At 45.6% G+C, this 22590-nt stretch overlaps 1 protein-coding gene across 1 annotated transcript in view; it reads left to right on the forward strand.

Annotated features, from left to right (window-relative positions):
• The window catches only part of PALD1 (phosphatase domain containing paladin 1), a 138856-nt gene extending 117955 nt beyond the window's left edge, over positions 1–20901 (forward strand). The window contains exons 19-20 of the mRNA XM_056850237.1: positions 2368–2523; positions 20746–20901. Of these exons, the coding sequence (XP_056706215.1) occupies positions 2368–2523; positions 20746–20895 (306 nt within the window). The 3' untranslated portion in view covers positions 20896–20901. The remainder of the gene's footprint in view (positions 1–2367; positions 2524–20745) is intronic.
• The last annotated feature ends 1689 nt before the right edge of the window (positions 20902–22590 follow it).

The following is a 22590-nucleotide window of genomic DNA, read 5'->3' on the forward strand; positions in this document are numbered from 1 at the left end:
ATGTTTTCAGGGCATGGGTCGCTGTGGCCAGATCACACTTTCCAAGGAATGGACAGAGCTGATAAAAGGCTTTGCGTGTATTTTTAAGAACTTAATATTCTTTGAGAACTTGGCAGCCTTATAATACAGGTCACGAACTGCCTTCCCTTAGATAGGAGTATCAGATTTGAGCTGATTTTTTTTTAAATGTTAGCTGACTGGCTACACTACACAAGCTGTTAAGTCTATTTTTATCTTTCCAGTTCTGCGTGGCGTTTTTATTCTATCAAGCTCTAATTGCTCATTTCCACTTATAGCTAAGTGGTTACTTAAATATCAGTTCAGTCTGAAAAACGGGTCGCGCCTGCACCTCAGTTGGAAACTATGAATAAAAACCCAAACGCCCCTCAAAATATCTACCTCGGTGACGGCTGCGTACGGTCATGGCTCGGCCGAGGTCAGGGTAAAGGCAGAAGTTGGGAGGGGGCTAATTCTTGGTTGTGAGCCTGTCAGGGACAGAAACATCACATGAAAGAATGGTACCATTTATAGCTTGAAATCTCTTAGAATGCCTATTCCTAGCCTTGTTGTACATATATAATTTTATGCGTATGTGTGTGAAAGTAGACAATGCTGTTGTTGTTGTATTTTCTATTTGAGGGAGGCCATGTGTTTAAAAGTGGAAAGATTTTCGTATAAGCCACCGTTTAATGAGAGCTTGGATTGCCAAGTTCAAGATGTGCTCTTGTTTTAGGCACCTTACCATGAGGTTGGATCCCCAGCACAAGAAGGGCTTCATTCTCAGTTGACTTTAGGAGGTTCCAAGGGCTCCTATGATGCCAACCCCCATGGGGAAGCTGCCAACATCACATGGGGGTTGTTAAGGGGTGACATGATAGCCGTGTTTAAATATTTGAAGGGGTGTCATGTTGATGAGGGAACTAGCTTGTTCTCGGTTGCTCCAGAGACTAGGACACGGAGTAATGGATTTAAACTAAGAGAAAAGCGATTCCACCTAAACATTAGGAAGAACTTTCTGACGGTGAGGGCTGTTTGACGGTGGAATGTGCTGCCTCGGAGGGTGGTAGAGTCCCCGTCTTTGGAGGTCTTTAAGCAGAGGCTGGATGGCCATCTGTCGGGAGTGCTTTGATTGTGGGAACCTGCATAGCAGGGGGTTGGACTGGATGGCCCTTGTGGTCTCTTCCAGCCTTGTGAACTTGTAATGCTTGTAAGCATCTCCTCATACTAGCCCAGTTGCAGAGACTCTCTGCTATCACTGTCCATCAGATATATGCAGCCACAGAGACTTGCCATGCGGTCAGACCAATGCGTGCAACGGGGCTAGCAATGTTAGATACAGCCCATCACCTATGAAGCAGCCCTTGGAGATTTTACTTGGTGTAAATGATCTAAGGCTGAAACTAATTGCCTTTCAGGATCAGTCCTCATTATTTACAATGAAGCATTCTTTTTGGATGGCAGAGTCTACAGGGGGCAGCTCCAAATTCTTTCCAATAATGTCTTCAACAACAACAACCACCTAGAGCCCCCTAGGAGCAGCATTTGGGGGACCATTTTGGACTGCTACAGGATGATGGTGCCACAAAAGTTATACTTGGCTGGTGAAAGTCTCTAGTAAATGGAAATGTGGCATTGGAGCCACCTCATGAGAGCCAGCATGGCGTAGTGGTCAAGAGCGGTGGACTCTAATCTGGAGAACTGGGTTTGATTCTCCACTCCTCCACATGAGCAGTGAACTAATCTGGTGAACCGGGTTTGTTTCCCCACTCCTCCACATGAAGCCTGCTGGGTGACTGACCTTGGGCTAGTCACAGTTGTCTCCGAACTCTCTCAGCCACACCTGCCTCACAAGGTGTCTATTCTGGGGAGGGGAAGGTGATTGTAAACTGCTTTGAGATCCTAAAAGATAGAGAAAAGCAGGATATAAAAACCAACTCTTCTTCTCTTCCCCAATCCCCCCTGTATTTTCTTCCTATCTAAGCTTCTGGACAAATCAGTTGGGCAAACATTGACTACTTCAGTGCTACAACATTGAATGTAGTGTTTCATGGGCTAGATAGGGACCCATATTGCAGCTTCTCCCCACATGAGCTTTGCCCCTCCTGGAAACCGGGGTCTTCATGTGGGCTTTTCTCACAGGATCAGTGCCTTCTAATGTTTTTTTCTTCATGTTTCAAGAAGGAGCTGCTCCTTAGCAGTTCTAGCAGCTTGATAGTAACCTCAGAAAAGGCCCTGAGGCATTGTGTGGATTGCTGTGGGGTTGCATTTGAGCAAAGGCAAGTGTGGCTAAATGAAAAATTTGAGCGGCTAAATGAAAAATTCTGCTATGTGATGTCAGAACTCATGCGACTGTCTGTTTCATTACAGGGCAAAACTGCCAAGGAAGAGAAGGAGATGCATGCATTGCAGCTGAAGAGCTTGCAGTACTTGGAACGTTATATCTATCTCATCCTATTCAATGCATATCTCCATTTGGGGAAAAAGGACTCCTGGCAGAGGCCGTTCAGCATCTGGATGCGTGAGGTAAAAAACAGTGAACATTTTGAAGCCCCCTTCATTGTAGCTGTGGGCCCGCATGGAAGTATGCTGGCCATCTTTGAAAAACAAACCAAATTTTGATGACCAGCTGGCCTGTTCAGGCCTAATCCTACCGATATATCACAAGCAAGATTTCATGTACTTTGTGAATACCTTACCCGCCCCCCCCAAAAAAAATTACAAGTGAAAGTACTCCAAAATCTATACCCTAGAACAGTGGTCGGCAAACTCATTAGTGAACAGAGCCAAATATCAACAGTACAACGATTGAGATTCTTTTGAGAGCCAAATTTCTTAAACTATATAGGTAGGTACACTGTTTATTAACTTAATAAACTTTAATTAAAGTTTTAAGTCTTAATTAAACTATAGGTACACTGAATAAAACTTGCTATCATACTTAATAATGATCTTATTTATTGATAACTGAGATTCTACTCACGCAAGCTTCGAAAGTCACCAAACTGCAGGTAAAACTTTCCCCCTCTGCAAATAAAAAGGTATGCTGTGTGTAGTCCAGAGGCCTCTGAAGCCCTTTTTTTCCATTTCTGTTCAGTCCAGCGAGGCCCTCTGCCCATGCTCAGAGACAACCCCACCCAAATGTCAAACATTGAGACAACCAATTGCACACCAAGGCCCAAGCTAGATGTCAATACATGAGTCAGCCTCCTATTGAGTGTAAACATTCCCCAGCGCCCCACTGCTAGTACACTTATTATCCCGTGTATACCGATCCACACGAGCTCTCCTCTGCAGGAAAAGCCTGGATACTAACAGAATAGATATATATGGAAAACCCCTTCCTGCAAAGGGCCTGCCTTCGACCCAGCCCACGCCTCCCCAGCCATGCCACCCCACCGCAAAAGAGAATGCAAGAGAGGAGGCGAGGAAGAAAATGCATTTGCCAGTGTGCTGACATGCAAGGGGGCTTTTGCAAAATGCAAGCATCAACGCACACCCCGCAGGATCGACCCCTCCAGCAAGAAAAGATCCCGAGCCAATGACTCATGCCAAAAAAAACAAAAAAAAAAAAACACCACCCTGGGCAAGGAAAAAAGCCTCCATTGCGTGCGCAGCTCCTCACCTGCCAACCACGCGTGTGCATAAAAAGGGACTCCAGGAGCAACCCTGGAGAAAGTGAAAGTAGGCAGGCAGACGCCACTGAGCCTGCGTCGCCCGGGCTGCGGCTTGTCCCTGCCCTTTTGTCAGCTGCCAGCCCTCCCGTTGGCTGTAGTTCACAGGAGCGCCGACCACTTTGGGAAAGGAGGCTGGGAGGACTACAAGGGCCAGCATGCCAAGCGCCGAGGGCGGCCCGGCTGGAGGGGCGGGCCCGGCATCGGCCAATCTGTGGCAGAGCCGCACTCAAGGGGCCAAAGAACCGCATGGGCCCGCGAGCCACGGTTTGTCGACCACTGCCCTAGAACGTGTAATATTTAAACAATACTTTCAAGCCTCTTTTGACAGCTAGAAGTGGGCTTAATTTTTGCAAAGCCAGGATTCATAGAATGATGACTTTCATAGCTGGTATTGAATCCTGATCTTGTATGGTGAGATTGAAGAATTTCAGAATAATTTTAGCCCAGATGATGAGCTGGAACATATGCATGTTTTGGTTGGTTTGGTGAGGAACTTCAGGAAGTTATGAAGCCCTTATCTGGACCTGTCTCCCTTTTTCACTAAGGTTTGGTATAGTGTATGCACTGTGGAATTGTTAACGTGTTAAGCTAAATATACTTTTTGAACTTTGGCTGTTTGGCTTTCATGCTTTCAGTCTGTGCTTGAGAAATTAAAAAGCCTACATGTAAGGTAGCAGCTAAGGGAATTGGGATTCTAATCAAATCGCAACTTGCGCAAAAGTCCTTCTGGCGCTTGTGTATGGTGTAAAAGCAATTTCCACATACCCCTGTTTAAGGTCAGAGCAGTATTTGTGCAACACAGTGTCCCCCCAAAGCTGAAAATGTTTGCTGAATGATATCTCTTGACTGTTGCATGACAGTGGTAACAAGATGATATGGTAAAGGTCACAAGGCTCTCACATTATTATGATGGGAGATTTTTCATTAGCTTAAATCAGGGGTGTCAAACATACGGCCCGCGGGCCTGATCCTGCCCCTTGAGAGCTCTTATCCGGCCCATGAGCCAGCTGAGGCAGCCATTCTTCCCCCACACACTCTCAATCTGGGCTGGCAAGGCATGGCCCGGCCCGACCAAGTGACATGTATGTCATATCTGGCCCTCATAACAATTGAGTTCGACACTCCTGGCTTAAATGTTTATGTGGTATATATGTACAAGAATTGTACTGTGGACGATCTGAAGAACCTGCATTTTAGGGTCCTTCGTTTCAGTCACCCTAGTTCACATTCTTTCCTCTCAGTTTCAACAGTTGTTCACAGCTACTTCTAGCAGTTCAACCAGCTGTCACTGAGCACCATGCCAGACCCCAAGGAACAGCTTTTTCCCTCTTGTCATGCCATGCACCGCTGTTAAACCCTGCAAAACACAACCTCCTCATTGTTGCATTCCTTCAGGATTCATTCCCATGGAAAACAGCTGTTTCCTTGTTTTTTTGGTTCATTATTCTGAGAATGTCTTCCCTTATCTTGGAGGAGAGCAAGCCTCAGCTATCTGGGAGCTGTTGAGAGCCTCTGGCTAGAAGCCGTACTGCTTGAGCAGCTGGAGACAAGGCAGGCAAAGAATAACTCTCGGTCGGCAACTAATTTTATAAAAAGTCCCAACTTTTAGTAATGTGTGTGGTAAGATGCTAATCCCTGTTGGGAGCAAGCAGGCCTTTTGGAGTGGGGGAGACTAGATTCAGCCCTGGCAATTCCTGTTGAAAGGATCAATGATAAAGACCTTGGCCTAATATTTTGGAAGTCTTGACAGACATGGTATACAGTGCATGCTAGACAGACCAGTAGTCTGATTCGGATTAAGGCAGCTTCATCTGTCTAATATTCTAAGAGGCTGTGAGAACAACACCCACTGAAATCTTGGATAATAACTTCGAAGCAAGGTGGTGGGATAGAAGGACAAAAGCCATCAAAATCCCTTACGAAGAGAGGCTCTGTGTTTTCACAAAGAGGTAACCCGAATCGGTAGCCCATGTTTTACTACACTGCGATCTTTATGCACTCCCGCGGGAAAAATTCCTATTACCATTACTTAAGGATAGCCCAGCCCAAACAGATGTGCCCCTAGTGCGCTACCTATTAAAAGACAGTAGTGCGCACACAACATTGATGGTAGCAAGATTCCTGGAGACCTCTCTAGGAGAGCTGCGCCAAGCTCCTCCACAGAATTAAACTCTATCAAACTGATGATATAGCAGTTTAGACTTAGAGGTTTTAACCAATTTATTGATATCCTATTGTTCAAAGATTGTATTTTAATAATTGCACTTTAAGACTCAGAGGTTTTAATTAGGTTATTGATATCTTACTGTTCAAAGATTGTATTTTAATCACTGAATATAGTATTTAAAAGATCTATGCCAATAAAGGTTTGATTTGATTTGATTTGAGAAAAGCCAAGATGAACCCAATAGAGAAAAGCAAGCTATTGTAGCCCCTGCATTATATCAAGCCATTCTATATGGAGGATTGTCAAGGATGGACTAGTCTTGTGAACAATGAGGGTGGGAAAAACAAGTGTACAAAAGTTACTCGTCCATCCAAATTTGTGCAGGATTTCCTGCCCAGGCACACTTATATTCGTCATTTTGTAGCATGTTGACAACTTAAAAAAGAAAGCATTAGTTATCAAGACTCCCCAGCCTGAGAATTTGGAAGCCCTGCTTATTCCCCCCAGGCTGCCAAGAGGGTGGCTATGTACAAGGGTGGGAATGATGCTTTGGTGCTTTGGCAAATGCTTTAGGGTTGCATGCCTCATGGCAGGGGGTCTCCCTTTCTCCCTCCACTTGCAACACACGTCCCACACTGTATAAACTAAGCTCTCTAAGCTTTTATTCTTACACTATTGTCCGACTATCATGCCTGTGTTATTTATGTTTAGGCTTTCACTGCTGGCTTTAAAGCTCTCCCGTTTCATCTTTTTAATCTGATGTGTGTTTATTTGTTTGTGGGTCTTTTAAAATCTGATCTAGATTGCTATGGTGTTTTGTGTTGGATTCCAGGGGATGGCATTTTACAGATCTCCACATGAATATATGAAGTTGCTTTATGCTGAGTCAGGCAAATTGCTCTGTCAAGGTCTGAATAGTCTCCTCTGACTCTCCAGGGTCTCAGATAGATGTCTTTTACATCACCTACTACCTGATCCTTTTAACTGGAGAAGGCAGGATTTAACTTGGGCCCTTCTGGATACCAAGCAATTGCTCTAACACTGAACTGCAACTCCATCTCCAATGTTAATTGGTTCATTACTGTATTCATATGCTGTAAACTGACCCAATTAGAAATCTGTAGGGAAGTAGTATACAAATATTGTAGAGAAGTAGTATACTAATATTGTAAATGTACATGAGACAGGGCCTTTTCAACAGCAGCCCCATATGGAAAACCTCTCCAGGGAGGTGCGCCTGGCCCCCTCACTTTTGATCTGTAGGAGGCAGCTGAAGACTATTTTATTTAATTAAAGAAGAAGAAGAAGAAGACTTGGTTTTTATATGCCGACTTTCTCTACCACTTAATCAAACTGGCTTACAATCACCTTCCCTTCCCCTCCCCACAACAAATACCCTGTGAGGTAGATGGGCTGAGAGAGTTCTGAGAGAACTGTGACTAGCCCAAGGTTACCCAGCTGGCTTCACGTGGAGGAGTGGGGAAACAAACCCTGTTCACTAGATTTGAGTCCACCATTCATGTGGAGGAGTGGGGAATCAAACCCAGTTCTCCAGATTTGAGTCCACCGCTCCTAACCACTGCTCTTAACCACTGTACCACACTGGCTCTCTAAATTGTCCTAAAGCAGTCCTAAATAGTTATTTTAAATGGTAGTTTTATGTTTTTAATGTTTTATGAATATTATTAACATTTATAAATTTGTTAATACTGTAGGCTTCCTTGAGCTCCATAGGAAGAAAGGGGGCTAATAAACATTTTAAATAAATAAATAAATAGACCCCACAGCTCTGTGACCATATGCATATACAGATGTCTCCTCATACCAGTGAGAAACGTTTAGTTTTGATCAGCTTTTGTGGATTTGGAAATATGGTTAGGTCTGTCCTAAATGTAATCTAGCAAGTTTTACTTAAGCAGGGCAAATGCATGCAAATCCAGCACAAAATGGCATGTGCTGACTTCTCAAATAAGAGACGAGACCATTATTTCTCCAATGTTCTGAAACTGGGATTAAATCCAGATGAGTATTTGTTTTCAGATGATACACTGATACACAGTCTGGTATCACCCTGCCAAGTGGAAAAAGCAACTTGATCCCATGTGTCAGAACTCTAGAAAAGTGATAACAGTTATCATTTCTTCCTGGTAGAACAAAAAAGGCAATTTGGTTTACCATGGAATTATGTGCATTCTGCATTCATTGATTTACCAGAGTGTGCATGTAGGCCACATGGTAATTTACCACTTGGTGAATAGTAATCTCTTTCCATCCTAAAACGAGAAGTACCGGTACTTGTAATAGAATTGGATTTGTTTTCTCATTGATGCTTAAGAGTAGCTCAGTAGTGGTGCAGAAAACTTGTGGTCTAATTTCTTGGGAGTTGGACCTGGAGTCTCGGAATGATTAAGTACATAATATCAGAGGTGTGAAAGAGAAATAGATTAGGGAGCCAGCATGGTGTACTGGTTAAGAGCGGAGGTTTGGAGCGTTGGACTCTGGAAATCTCCTGCTATTACAACTGATCTCCAGCCAATAGAGATCAGTTCAGCTGGAGAAAATGGCCGCCTTGGCAATTGGTCTCTATGGCATTGAAGTTCCTCCCCAAACCCTTCTTTCCTCAGGCTCTGCCTGAGTAGTGGTTAAGAGCGGAGGTTTGGAGTGGTGGAGTCTGATCTGGAGAACCGGGTTTGATTCCCCACTCCTCCACATGAGCGGCGGAGGCTAATCTGGTGAACTGGATTTGTTTCCCCACTCCTTCACATGAAGCCAGCTGGGTGACCTTGGGCTAGTCACACTCTCTCAGCCCCACCTACCTCATGGGGTGTCTGTTGGGGGGGGAAGGGAAGGCGATTGTGAGCCGGTTTGATTCTTCCTTAAGTGGTAGAGAAAGTCGACATATAAAAACCAACTCTTCTTCTTCTAGATCATGGGTAGCCCTCCCATAGCATGGATGCCACAACAACTGATACAGATAGCAGGAGTTTATGGCATGCCTGGGCAGGGGTGGGAAGGCTAGTGGGCCAGGTAAGGCCTAGAGTCACTCTTGCCTCCCTTTCCAGCCATTCATCAGCTGTTTTCTCTTTCATCAAGTTAGTCAGTCTGGCCATCACCACAAATTCATCCATTTTCTGTTGCCACTTTCCACATCTGGAATATCATCCTGTTTCCAAAATGTTGCCAGTACCAATCTGGCCGCAGTTGTCATATAGCCAAATAGTTCTCCCAAGTTTCTGTCCAAATTATTGGGTTCAATTCCTAATAGCATGATCTCTGGATTCAGCAGGAATCTAATTTTTAAAACTTTCTGCATTTCTTGATGTATTTGTATCCAAAATTTCTTAACTTTCTTGCATGTCCACCACATATGAAAATATGTTCCATCTGTGTCTTTGCATTTCCAGCACCGATTATCATATGACTCACCCATTTTTTTAATGTCCGTCGGTGTGATATACCACCTAAAAAATTGTTTGTACCAATTTTCACGTAGATTGTTACTGGCCGTAAATTTAATAGATTTAGTCCAAAGTCTTTCCCATTGTTGAAAAGTTATCTCCTTTTTAAAAATTTCCATCCATTTTACCATGCATGTCTTAACTTGTTCTGGGGTGGGGGGGAGACTTCTTAAAGGACGTATCTTTTCCCTTTAATACTTCTAACAGCGGCACAGGGAGCCCTTCCCACACAGGCCTGATCCAAATCGCAGCTTCTTATGGATACAGTTTTCTTCTTGCTGGTTGGAGATGTGAGATCTCCATCAGCCAGTAGAAAGCAAATTGCATGATCTCTGTCACATCTGTTCCGTTCCTTAGAATGAATCATTCAGAAGTAGGGTTGCCAACCTCCAGGTACTAGCTGGAGATCTCCTGCTATTACAACTGATCTCCAGCCCATAGAGATCAGTTCATCTGGAGAAAATGGCCGCCTTGGCAATTGGTCTCTATGGCATTGAAGTTCCTCCCCAAACCCCGCTTTCCTCAGGCTCTGCCTGAGTAGTGGTTAAGAGCGGTGGTTTGGAGCGGTGGAGTCTGATCTGGAGAACCGGGTTTGATTCCTCACTCCTCCACATGAGCGGCGGAGGCTAATCTGGTGAACTGGATTGGTTTCCCCACTCGTACGCATGATGCCAGCTGGGTGACCTTGGGCAAGTTACAGCTCTGTTAGAGCTCTCTCAGTCCCACCTACCTCACAGGGTGTCTGTTGTGAGGAGGGGAAGGGAAGGTGATTGTAAGCCAGTTTGAGTCTCCCTTAGGGGGTAGAGAAAGTCGGCATATAAAAACCAACTCTTCTTCTTCTGTCGGTGGCGAAGAGGGACCTGGCAACCCTATTCAGGGGTGAGATTGAAGGCCCTTGGCTTTTTCTTTTGTTCTGTTTAAAGCTACTATTTTACTTGCTTAAATAGAAACCTGTATGTGCTGGAAGGAAGCCATGCAATACCTCTAGGCTTCTCCACCTCCCTGTCTAATTCTGCTACCCTATCATGTTCTCTCCTCCAAAAATTGGTCTCATTTTTGGCTTCCTCCCTGCGTGTGTTCCAGTTCTGTGCTATGTAGTTTTCTCTGCTTCTGTAGGCACCTCCCACCTTGTTGTCTTTCCCTGGTTTCTCTGGATTTCCCACAAATGCCATTGCACTTCCTCCTGTCAGTCTTCCTGAGGCAGTCTAGTTTGATACATCTGAAATCTAATTTTAACCTGGAACGAAAGAAAATTGTGGTTTGTCCATGCATGAACTCCCTGTTGTTTCTGTTTTACTCCCCTATTGTTTTACCTAGCAGTCTGGAAGACAGAAAACCCTTTGTGGACCTGTCAGCTTTAAGTTGTTTAACGTTTGCATTTAGTTCTTCTCTTCCCTCTCATATCTGTGCACCTTCAGCATTCCCTTACTGAGCCAAAGGAAGCGTATGGGTCATTTTCTGGATGACCATTGCCAAACATTGTCAAATTCAGTATGAAATAATATTGAGCAACAAGATGAATTTTCTCTGGACACTTTGAACGTATCTGCACTCCAAATTGGGCCACTAGAACCTGCCATGCAGCAGTGATATTTCCAGACACCAAGACTTGGAACAGTTAGTCCCTGCTGTACCATTAATACCATTTATGACCCTGCCTTCCTTGCTTCATGCTGAGGAGGAGCCTTCCCCCAGTGGAAAGCAGAAGGCAGTGTGGTATAGTGATTAGACTGGAGCTGGGGAGACCCAGGTTCAAATCCCCTCTTGGACTCAGAGCTCACTGGGTAACCTTGGGCCCTGCAGCCTCTCTGAGCCTAAGCTACTTAGCAGGGTGGTTGTGAATTTAAAATGAAGGAGGGGGGATTGTTTCCACTATCTCCTTGGGCGGAGGCGGGGAGGAACAGCGGGATAAAAATTCAGTGGAACACCCACACCTACTGGCACAGAAGAGAATGAAAGTTATGTTAGGTGTGCAGTGAAACATAAAGTAGCATCTATAACACTGTGGAAGGAGCTGAGACGAAATTTGCCCTCTTTCTGGTACTGTAGAAAAATAACAGCACTACAACCACTTAGAAAGTATTTACAGTCCTTTAAAAGGCCTGTCCTGGACGCTGAGCCAACAAGATCTGTAAAGTTTATTGTTCCTTATCCCCTTTTCCCCTTTTTTCTTTTTGTACTACTTAAAAACTTAATAAAATATTTTTTAAAAAATAAATAAATTCACACTTTACATAAAACAAACCAGGCATCAGTGTTTATCTCTACTGACACCAATAACTCAGCAGCAATAATATTGATACGATTTGTGCAATCAGGTATCGTGAATGGTGTGTAGCTTTCCTTAATGGCTGATTTGGGATGGTTTTATCCAATTTTATTTATTTGTACTTGGTTTTATCCAAATGTATGTTCTTCCTTTTTATATGCCAATAAAGGCTTGTGGCGCTGGGCATATTCCTGTGCACATAAGCGCGTACACACACACACACACGCCTGTGTAAAACATAGCATGTCAGCTTGCGGTTTTTGTCTTGGTTTTAAAATCTCCTTTGTTCCTAGGCTTTGACCCAACATCTTTCAGAGGCTAATGTCTGTACCTTGGGATGAGACTTCTATCTGAAGGGATTTATTCCCTTTGTGTCAGCTAGCTGCTTACCTCAGGGTTATTGTGAGGATCCTGCCCCAAGGTGATTGGGAAGCTAGATGGGATAAAAACCAGATAATTAAATTCACTTTGCTGGAGAATCTTTCAGCTTTGAACAAGCACCACCACCTCCTAAGCCAAAAAATGTGCCTATCAAAATGATTTTTTCTCTCCCCCACTGTATGCTTTGCTTCGTCTCCACAAAAAACATTGTCACGAAGGAATCTCCTGGTGCGAGATGGTTTGGCCGTTTCTACCTCTGTAAGCCAACCAGGACAAAAAGTCATACAGCTCTTTCAAAGCTGGGTTGAGTCACATCCTTGGGGGATGAGGTCATGTTGAGGAGGCAAGAGAGATGGACGGCAATCCGTAATGAAGTTTGCCAGTGAGGCACAGAGTCTCTCTTTCCCTCCACCCCTTCTCTTTCATGAGTTATCAAAGCTGTCCCTTGCAAGCATCCTCTTTCTCCCTGTTGTTCCAAGACACAAAGAGCTTTTTCAGGCCTTCTTTTCATTGGGCTTTTGGCCTCCTCTCTTTCTCATCCACAGGCAGTAAACTCTTTCTGTGCTGCCATTTCCCCACTACTGAAAACCGGAAGGCTTTGTGAAGGCAGCCAGTAATGGCAGCTGAGCTATGGTGGTCCTTGTAGCTCTTTCAATGAGGAAATTACAGGGGTTTTTTGTATGTTTACAGATAATTGGGGTGGCCAGGAGAATTGTTGTCTGGTAGAACAGTGGATGGCCCAGGCTAGCCTGATCTCATCAGATCTCAGAAGCTAAGCAGGGTCAGCCCTGGTTAGTATTTGGATGGGAGACCACCAAGGAATACCAGAGTTGCTATGCAGAGGAAGGCACTGGCAAAACACCTCTGTTAGTCTCTTGCCATGAAAACCCCAAAAAGGGGTCGCCATATGTCGACTGCCACTTGGCGGCACTTTATAACACACACACACACACACACACACACTGTTCTGTGTGTGTGTGTAAAGATAAAGGTCCCCTGTGCAAGCACCGGGTCATTCCTGACCCATGGGGTGACATCACATCCCGACGTTTTCTAGGCAGACTTTGTTTTACGAGGTGGTTTGCCAGTGCCTTCCCCAGTCATCTTCCCTTTACCCCCAGCAAGCTGGGTACTCATTTTACCGACCTCAGAAGGATGGAAGGCTGAGTCAACCTTGAGCCAAGCATTATGGCTTTATGAGGCAAGCACATCTGCATTACACCATGTAAACGTGTTTTATTTATTTATTTTGTGGTTTATAACCCGCCCTCCCCGGCCGAAGCCGGCTCAGAACGGGGAACATCATATAAACGTGGACATCTTTAAACATCCTTGCAAGTACACCTGGGGAGCCTAGCTGGACTAAGGGGCAGAGTGTGCCTGCTTGCATATGTCACAAGTATCAGGACGTGGTTTTTAACTAGGATTCTCCCTGCAATGAGGAAGGTGTGTGTGTGCAGGCGCAAGAACAATTTGTCCACAACCAAACTTGATTCCTGTACACAGCTTATATACTTTGGCTGCAAAATCAACTTTTAAGCTTCTTGGAGTCAAAAGTTGTCTGCTGCAGGAACAAAGTAAACTTTTCACGTCTCTCCCAGTGTGCATTTCGTGCAATTGTTTTTCTTAAATGACAAATGAGAGCGCAACCACAGGTAGTAATCTGAATTTCAAAGGTGAGAGGGTGGGCTGGGCCCCCTTAAGGCTGTTAAAAGGCTTCCTCTGTTTTATTTTAACCAGGGGGGAAAGCATTCCCCTACCCCCAACCCATTTTCTGTCTCATAATTTAAGTACCAGCCACAGGATAGAACAAAATCCCTTTTGCTCTCTCTGGGATATCCTGATGATGCAGTACGAGGTGGGATTGGGGCAGGGTGGCTGGAAGAGGGTAATAAATTCTGCTAGCAACAACTTACTGGAGTTTACAAAAGATTTTTGTAATCTGAATTTCCTCAAGATAAAAGAGTATTAATGTTCTCCCACCAATCCTTTTTTAAAAAAGCTAAACGTTCTTAGGCAAAGTTCAAGGCTCCTAAGCTCTGCTTTCTCCAACCTTTCAAAGTTTTCATCAGTAAGCTACCTGAACGTTGACTGTAAGTGGACAAAAATCAGTACTGAATGCTTCTTTTTAGTGAGGCATAGATAGAAATATACACTCCCAAGAGAAAGCTGTGCTTAGTTTCCTCTAAAAGAAGCTCTGTAAAAAACACATCTTGGAACGGGGACTTTTATAAAGACCTTCTGGTCCCAGAGTTTCTTCCCATGAGCAGGGCTGCTTGTGCAACTCTCCAGATTTGGGCTCTCTCTCTGTCTCTCTCTCTAAAAAAGAGCAGCTCCATGAATGTAAACAAGCCTGCATAGGGAAAGAGATGTCAATCTGGAGGGAGAGGGGGAACCCTTGCATTTCCTGGCTCTTGATCTTCACATTAAAAACATAAACATCCATGCAAGTGAAGTCATAAACCTGGGGGGGGGGGGAGGAGCTGCTGCTGCTGATATTATCCTAGTCAATAGACAAGGAATTGGCAGCTCTTAGGTCCACATCTGACCCACTGAGGGTCCGCATGCAGCCTCCCACCCCCAGTTGCCAACCAGTGGTTACGATGGAGCATGGGGAGGGGGGTGGCAGCTGTGACTGCAGGGCTTGGTGGCAGTTTACTGGGAAGGCTGATTTCCTTCCACCCTGTCCTTCCTCTGCGTAAAGGAAGTTGCTGCCCAGGGTGCCTCTCGTGGTTCATACTAGAGTGCAAAAGCGAAGGCAGCAGCTGGATTGAGGAGATGGCTATATCAAAGTGGTCACTGGGGGTCTGTCAACATTCACAGCATTTCAGACAGCGGGTGGAACAAATAAATACTCTCTGCAAGTAGCCAAAATCAGCCCAGGGGTTGGGGGGTTGGGCATTGGTCTCAAAATGATAACTTAGAATGGATTCCGCTGCACTGGAGATAGGGTTGCCAACCTACAGGTACTAGCTGGAGATCTCCTGCTATTACAACTGATCCCCAGCCGATAGAGATCAGTTCAACTAGAGAAAATGGCCGCTTTGCCAATTGGACTCTATGGCATTGAAGTCCCTCCCCTCTCCAAACCCTGCCCTTTTCAGGCTCCGCCCAAAAAAACTCCCGCCGGTGGTGAAGAGGGACCTGGCGACCCTAACTGGAGGTGATTCTCTGGTGGTTAAATGAGTAGCAAAATAACAAAACAAAAAAGTTCTGCTACTCTGACCAGTGACTTAGTGACAACAGAAGGCGAAACGGCGCAGAGAGGGGAAAGAGGAGGGTCCCGGGCCCGGTTTTTATCTGTGCCTTTGAGATGAGCTTCTCTTGTTTGTGTCAGCTGGGAGTGGGGAGTTGCTGGGTGGCGTGTGGTGGGAAAACCGCCTGTCCTCTCCGTCTCAATTAGCTTTGCTGATTCGTATTGGCATGTTTGATCTCCTTGGTGAGAGATGAAAGGGGCATCTGCCAACTGTGGTTACAATCAGTGCCTGGCCGCTTTCGGTTGAAGGGGCTCGGTGGAAAAGGACGCTGATCCAGTAGAGGAAGTGTGTGTCAGTGGGGGGGGAGGGGGGGAGGAATCAAACAGCAATGCTACCAGTGCCATGTCCAGGTCATCCATGCCCTACGGGAAGAGGATGGCTAGGGAGCAAAGGAATGCTGTTTGCACGCGCTCAGGCTGCTCTCGATTGGAAGCTCACCCGGCATTTGATTGGAAGACGAAACAGGAGCTGGAATGTGCTCTGCTGTTGAAGACAGGCTTGACATAGCAGAGGGTCATGGCACTTGGTTTATTTCCTGGTTTTTGCTGCCCAGTGGGCAGTGGCTTGGAGGTGAGGCACAAGTTCGGGACATTCTCTGGCTGTGAGCGAGTTTTCCTTCAATCGTAGGGACACTGTTACTCTGTCATTGCTTAGCCCACCCATCTTGCAGGAGGGTGTAGCATGGTTCCCCCCCCCTCTAGCTGCTAACATGAAAACATTTGATTAGTGCTTTTGTCAGAAACAATTGGCAGTCTTCCTGCTCCAGTGACCTTTCTTTGCCATGTCTGACAAGTGACCGAGAGCTGTCAGGGGCCATGGGTGGTCAGATCTAGACCTAGAGGGTATGGAGAAAATCTGAAAGCAGAGGGGATCCGGGATGAGCCGGACATTGGAGCCTCAAGGGAAGCCTGGCTGCAGAGCAGGACATGGCACTGTTGATGTAATGCTCATCAGAAAGGGGCACTGGCAAATGTTAAATTGGCACCAGTATTAGAAAGTGGGTACGTCGAGGAAATTTACTGGCTTAGGGCTTCCTCGTTCATCAGTAGCAACACCAGAAATTCTGATTTCATTTGCTGGCTGGAGTACTTTAAAATCAGCACATAATGACTACAGCGTTTAAGTTGTCAAACTATCCCAGAAAATGAGAGCACTTATGCAAGATAATATAAAGGCACAAAGTATTAGAATCTGTACTGCTCAGCATCTGTACTGCTCAGCATGATCAAGAGATAAGAAATGTGGCTGACCTTAGCAAGGAACAATTTGTTAATTTCCTTGCTTAATTAAGCTGCTTGCAGTCACAGGTATGAACAGCTTTTCAACATTAAAAATTAGTTAAGAATTAGTGGGGCAGATAGGCTGGAGATGGTTAAACATTCTCATATAAGCTTGGCTAGAAAGCTGTGCTTCAGAATTGAGCCGTTTTCCTCCAGGGAGGTTTTGGAATGTATTTTATGATTATGAGCAAGGCTTCCTAAATGGCCCGATTCAATAACTGAACTGGAATTTGGCTTGATCGCTCTTTGAAATTTCTGCCAGCTGCCCTACTTGATGCTCAAGGGACAATTTCCTCAAAGTATGCCATCTGTGTGCAGGTTCTTGGACCTCAACTCTTGACCTCCTGTTTATATCCTAGATTTGCCCTGGTTTCCTGCACGCAAAAACTGTCTTGCAAAATTTCATTCTTGTATCTAGAGATCAACTTGTTGGCATCACACACACGAAAAGCAAACCATAATAAAGCAAGCAAAACTATTCACAGTGCAATCCCGTGCTGAGTTACTCCAGTCTAAATCCAGTTAAATGGACTTAAAAGTGGAGTAGCTGTGCATAGTGTTGCCTTGTGAGGCTCACAAGAAACAGTGCAAACCTAAACAGTTATACTCTTCTAAGCTCACTGACTTCAATGGATTTAGAGAAGCTCACTGTAACAATACCAAAGAGGGGTAACCACAGGTTTCCTAGTGGACTCCATCCCATTGGCCATCTGTATGGGGAGGGGCTGTGGCTCAGTGGTAGAGCATCTGCTTGGCATGCAGAGGGTCCCAGGTTCAATCCCCAGCATCTCCAGTTAAAGGGACTAGGCAAGTAGGTGATGTGAAAGACCTCTGCCTGAGACCCCGGAGAGCCGCTGCTGGTCTGAGTAGACAATACTGACTTCGATGGACCAAGGCACTGATTCAGTATAAGGCAGCTTCATGTGTTCATGTCCACACCTTAAAAAGCATTAGATTGTAGCTTAATGTTCAGAGAGCTGAAAGAATTAAAAATACCTCTTTTTTCTGATGTCTGTGCTTTCATTCTATTTTTAAAATGCAAGGATAGGCAATGTCTCCTCCTACCCTACATTTTATACTTGTCAGTGTGGGGCGCTCTGGCAACTTGTTTTGAATGCTGGAGTCAGCAAGGGGGAGGGGTTAGGAATGGAAATTACAAGGAAACGTGGATTGTGCCTTCTGGAGCTCTTCGGAAGGAAACCCTGGCTTGAGACCAGGCTTGGAGAAGAGCATAAACAAGCAGCTGTTTGTCTAATCACCACCGCATAACCAGATTAAACATGCTCTGAAGTATTCGCTGGACTCTGCTCTTGTACATATTTGATGTGGATGAGGGAGATGGACCAGATGTTCCAGGAACAATGTTTTTCTTAAGCATTTCTTAATTTGCATCTTCTCTTTTCCCCTCGTTGAGGCAAAAGCAACTTGGGAGGAGCATGGGGGGGGGGTTAACCCCCCCTCAGTGCCATGGCCACAAACCAGATCTCCCCTCCTTCTGTAGCTGCTTTTTGAAGGTAAAATTCAGATCAGGGGACCTGATCGTAGGTTCCAGACTACACTGGCTAAGCCTAACATGTACTTTGGCTGTTGGCCGATCCGGATACAAGGCATTCTTCTGCTGCTGAAGAGGGACCCTATGGGGGAGCATCTGCTTTGCATGCAGATGGTCCGAGGTTCAATCCCCAGCCTCTCCAGCTAAACATGCAAGAAATAAGTGATGGGAAAAACCTTTACCTGAGACACTGGAGAGCTGCTGCCGGTCAGAAGGGACAATACTAATCAGTGGTAGACTTTGATGTAGCATAGCTTCATGTATTCATAATGTGACTGGTAAATGACAATACACCAGGTCATTCCTGACCCATGGGGTGACTTCACATCCCGACGTTTACTAGACAGACTATGTTTACGGGGTGGTTTGCCATTGCCTTCCCCAGTCGTCTACACTTTATCCCCAGCAAGCTGGCTACTCATTTTACCGACCTCGGAAGGATGGAAGGCTGAGTCAACCTTGAGCCGGCTACCTGAAACCGACTTCCGTTGGGACTGAACGACATACACACATTTTAAACCAAATGCCAGCAGCAAATGAACTGTGACCAATAGGCGTACCAGGTGCCTGCTAACTGTGGGCAAGCTCCTGGCAATTACTCCCATTGCCTCCTAATTCTCAGCGGGTCAGCAAGCAGAAGCAGGCTGACCAAATGGGGAGGGGCAGCGATCTTCATCGCTGGGCAACAGTGTCCCTCTGAGTGCGGCCCGGAAGCACCAGCGTGGCACCGGGGTGACTCTCGAACTCGCCCCAAAACTTGGGCACATCATGCTAAAAGTGATGTCGTCGCAGGGTGACAGGGATCGCTCCCCCTCCCGCAGTAAGTACCCACCTCCCCCCCACATCTCCTGCTGGTTCCCAACCCTATTTGGCCAACCCTATTTTCCCCCCAATACCTCTGCTGTTTCAGCCAATCCGTGGCGTTTCCATCCCACCTACCCACTCCTGGTTTACTTTTTCTTTTGTACAAATCATGGGGCGAAGGAGTGAGGGAAGTTAGAGGGAGAACTCATGGGTACTTCTTAGGAGCGATGGCTTTAGAAAGAGCCTTTGGCCTCAAGTCCTGTCAGGCCCTCCTTTTGGGTCCCCCCCCCATAAGCTTTTTAGCACAAACAAGGCAACATTGTGACTTTTGCCCACCATCTGCCAAAGCTAACAAACCTTGCAAATGCTAAGGCAGCTGAAAAGTGGCTTATAAAAAGGTTAGATACAGAAAAGCAAGAAAGGGTTTTGGGGGATGCCGGGGGGAGGGGGGGAGTTGCCCTGCAGTTCAAGCTTTTGTTAAATTGAGTATATACTGACCCCTTTGTAGTTTCTTTAGGTTAAAGACTGGGGAAGGGGGGTTGGAGGGAGGGGTGACAAATAGAAGAGAAAGGGATGGATTGGGTACCTCTGGTTCTCCCGCAAAATGTTAAAGGTGCTGCTGGGTAATCTGGGGGGGGGGAGTTCAGAAAAAGGGTGAAGGAAATGAGAAGTAGTGGATTCACGCCACCTGATTCCAGAAAGCCTACCAGGATTATGTTCTTCCCAGGTAGCTCAAATGCAGGATTAGGAAGGTTTCCAGATGTGGCTAAACAGGGCTGTTGAGCATCTGTGCGTGATGGCTTTGCAGGGCGTAGATCCAGACAACCATTTCTCTTATGCGCCTGACACATGGTCATGTCCTGCTCTCCAGACAAGCTACTCTGGGCTGAGAAAGTGCATGTTGGGTAATATAGCTTGGCTATGTGTGTGCAAACTGGGATCAAAAAAACAAAACAAACCAACAACAAAACCCTTGCAGGAAGAAGGCAGATATTGGAGACTAAATGGATACATAATCCAGTTAGAGAGAAAGTTTGCTAAAAATAATCAAAAACTAAAAGGACTGATTAAAGTTATGGGGGAGCAAGAGCTGCGGACCGGAGGAGACAAATCGTGGAAGGGTTTATGAGGTTTTTGTTTCGTGTAAAAACACCACTTTCTGGCACTAAACCCCAGCAGGATGAAACCCAGGATGCATAAAGGCTAAACTAGGCAGGGCACCATTGGGGGGAGGAGTGGCAATTTGGGTCTGGTCTGCCGTGCAAGGGGGGAGGGTAACACTTTCCCCTTACATCCCCCCCTAATACATCTGCTGTTGGGACAAATAGCACCACCAAGAAGGTGCTATTTGGGAAAGGAATACAGGAAGAACGGATTAATTCAACTCACCCATCACCACGGTCCCAGTCTGTGATAAATAGCATTGTTGAATCTGAGCTGCTATGGACTTGATCTAGGCCTAGAAAGTGTGAAGACTGTCTGGGTGCAGACATATCTGAAATATAAGTGTTTGAAGAGAGAACTAGGAAGGTCCTTCAAGCAGGCCCATACTCATTGGGGTCAAGCTGGGTACCAAAACCGAAAGACGGGGAGAGAGAGAGAGAGAGGATGAAATTCACCTATGCAGTCCTCACAGAGAACCTTTCTGTACTGTTGGCTACAGGAAGGGGTGCTACCTGATTTCCTCGCTTCCACCCTCCACAAATGACCCTGCTGTTGCTCTCCGGGCTGCCCTTCAGAGCCGCCGCTGCCTCGCTGTTCCCTTTCCAGCACTCCATGCTTTGCACAGGCTCTGACTCCTGACAGCAGAGCACGAGGCCTGTGCACAGGGCAAGTTGCCTTCTGTACCTGGAGCTATCTGAGACATTCCACACACACACACACCCCTTTCTTTTCGTTTCAGGTAGCAGCCAAAGCTGGAGTCTATGAGATCCTGGACCACCTGGGTTTTACCGAATTTGAGAACCTAGAGGACAAACCACTCTCTCGGCTTCGCTACCGCTGGCAGGAGCAGGGCCGGAGTTTGCTGCCGTTTCGTGGGGAGTTCATTTAGGACCAGGCGTTACAAATGGCCATGATAATTGCAGTATTTCTCCAGATGTGGCTGAGTCTCTTTCTCTGCTTTTGTGGGTGGGAGGTTTTTTTAAAAAAATATATATATACACAAAATGGAGAAATGTGCCTTAAAGGGAAGGACTGTGATTCTAAGAAGACGTTCTGCTGCCTTGAAAAAGACATTTTACAGAGTTCTTTCAGACACAACAGAAACACTGTACGTTTCAATTGATTTTTGATCGGCGTCACTGCAAACGCTCTTTCCAATGCCCACATCCCTGGACGTTTCATAGCGCAACTGTGACGGGGCAGAGTGCAAGCTTTTCCAAATGACTTTCTCACCAAACCGCTGCGCTGCTCTCTGAATACTTTGTATATATTATGGATGGACGGATGCAGGAAATACATGCATAGTATTGCTGTGCTTGGAAGTATTTGGCGGGTAATTCAAGATTCTTTTGTTATCTCTTTCGACTTAAATTGCTTCACATTGATCGCACTCTCTTTAAATAGTATCGAGAGCTGCTGTGGGCAGATCATCACCCTGAGTCCACAAATGGTGATTAGTCTGTGGAATCCCTCCCACTGTGAGTGCATGCAAGAGGATATTGGGAGGGAATGATCCTGTGCGCGCACTTCCTGCATTGTGTGCATGGTGATCTTCTCAGCCAGGTTGCTTACCTGCTGCTTGCAGTCCCGGGCCCTCCTCTACTAGTGTGGCTGGAATTTAGGCAACTGGGACTTTTGTTTTGTAGTGTGTTTTGTTTGACATGTGTTGGTCGAATGGGTTTTGGAACAAGCAAGTACTGCTGACTCCTCAAAGGTGCCCCGTTCCTGAAAGTGAGGGCCCCACCAAAGTCCAGGGCTATTTGGACAGCTTTGGACGGCCACATGTAGGAATCCATGAAGCTGATTTGCATGGCGTCAGATCACTGGTCCATCTAGTCAAGTCCTTGGTAGGCTTATTTTTCCTAACCCCTCAAGCAATTGCCCATTAATTCAGGGGATCAGATTGCCCTTGGTGATGCTGGGTGAAGCTAGCTAGCTTTTCTCTGGGGAGAAAAGGTACGTATCAGGGTCTGGTCCCCCACTCCGCTGCCACCAACACCCCCCTCTACAAACTCTGAATACCAAGACTGTTTGCCAAGTATCTTGCTTGTGGGGAGAAAGCAGTGTAGAGGGGTTCTCCCCCCAAGTGCAAAACATCTGATGTAGAATTTTATTGCTCTAGTGGGAATAATTTACAGGTGATGTCATTGAACAAGTAGACTTAGTACAATATGTAAGAGGCTGTCTCTGTTAGCTGTTTATAATACAGCTATTTGAAAATGGAAAAGTCCCCAGGGAGTGGAAAGGAGGCTATTTTGAATAGTTAGAAGACATATTTTAACTTAGGACTTGAAAAAAGCTGCTGTACCTCTTTTCTTGAGACACCTTGCAAAAAAGCCTGCCATTTTCAAGCATGTATTATAGAATGGATAGAGATTCTTTTGCATGTTTTCCCTTTCATTGCCCTAAAATGGAATTGATGCTGTATTTCTTTGCAGAGCTACTGTACATTTTGTATTCCGTAATGTTGTGTCCCTTTCTTAACGATAGTTTTTGCAATATCTTTGTTTCCCACAAACTTTTTTGCTTCTTCCTTTTTTTCTATCATAGGCTGACAAGTTTTTTGCTAAAATTGCTCTAGCAG

The sequence above is a fragment of the Euleptes europaea genome, chromosome 5 (genome assembly GCF_029931775.1).
Source record: "Euleptes europaea isolate rEulEur1 chromosome 5, rEulEur1.hap1, whole genome shotgun sequence".
Classification (NCBI taxonomy): domain Eukaryota; kingdom Metazoa; phylum Chordata; class Lepidosauria; order Squamata; family Sphaerodactylidae; genus Euleptes; species Euleptes europaea.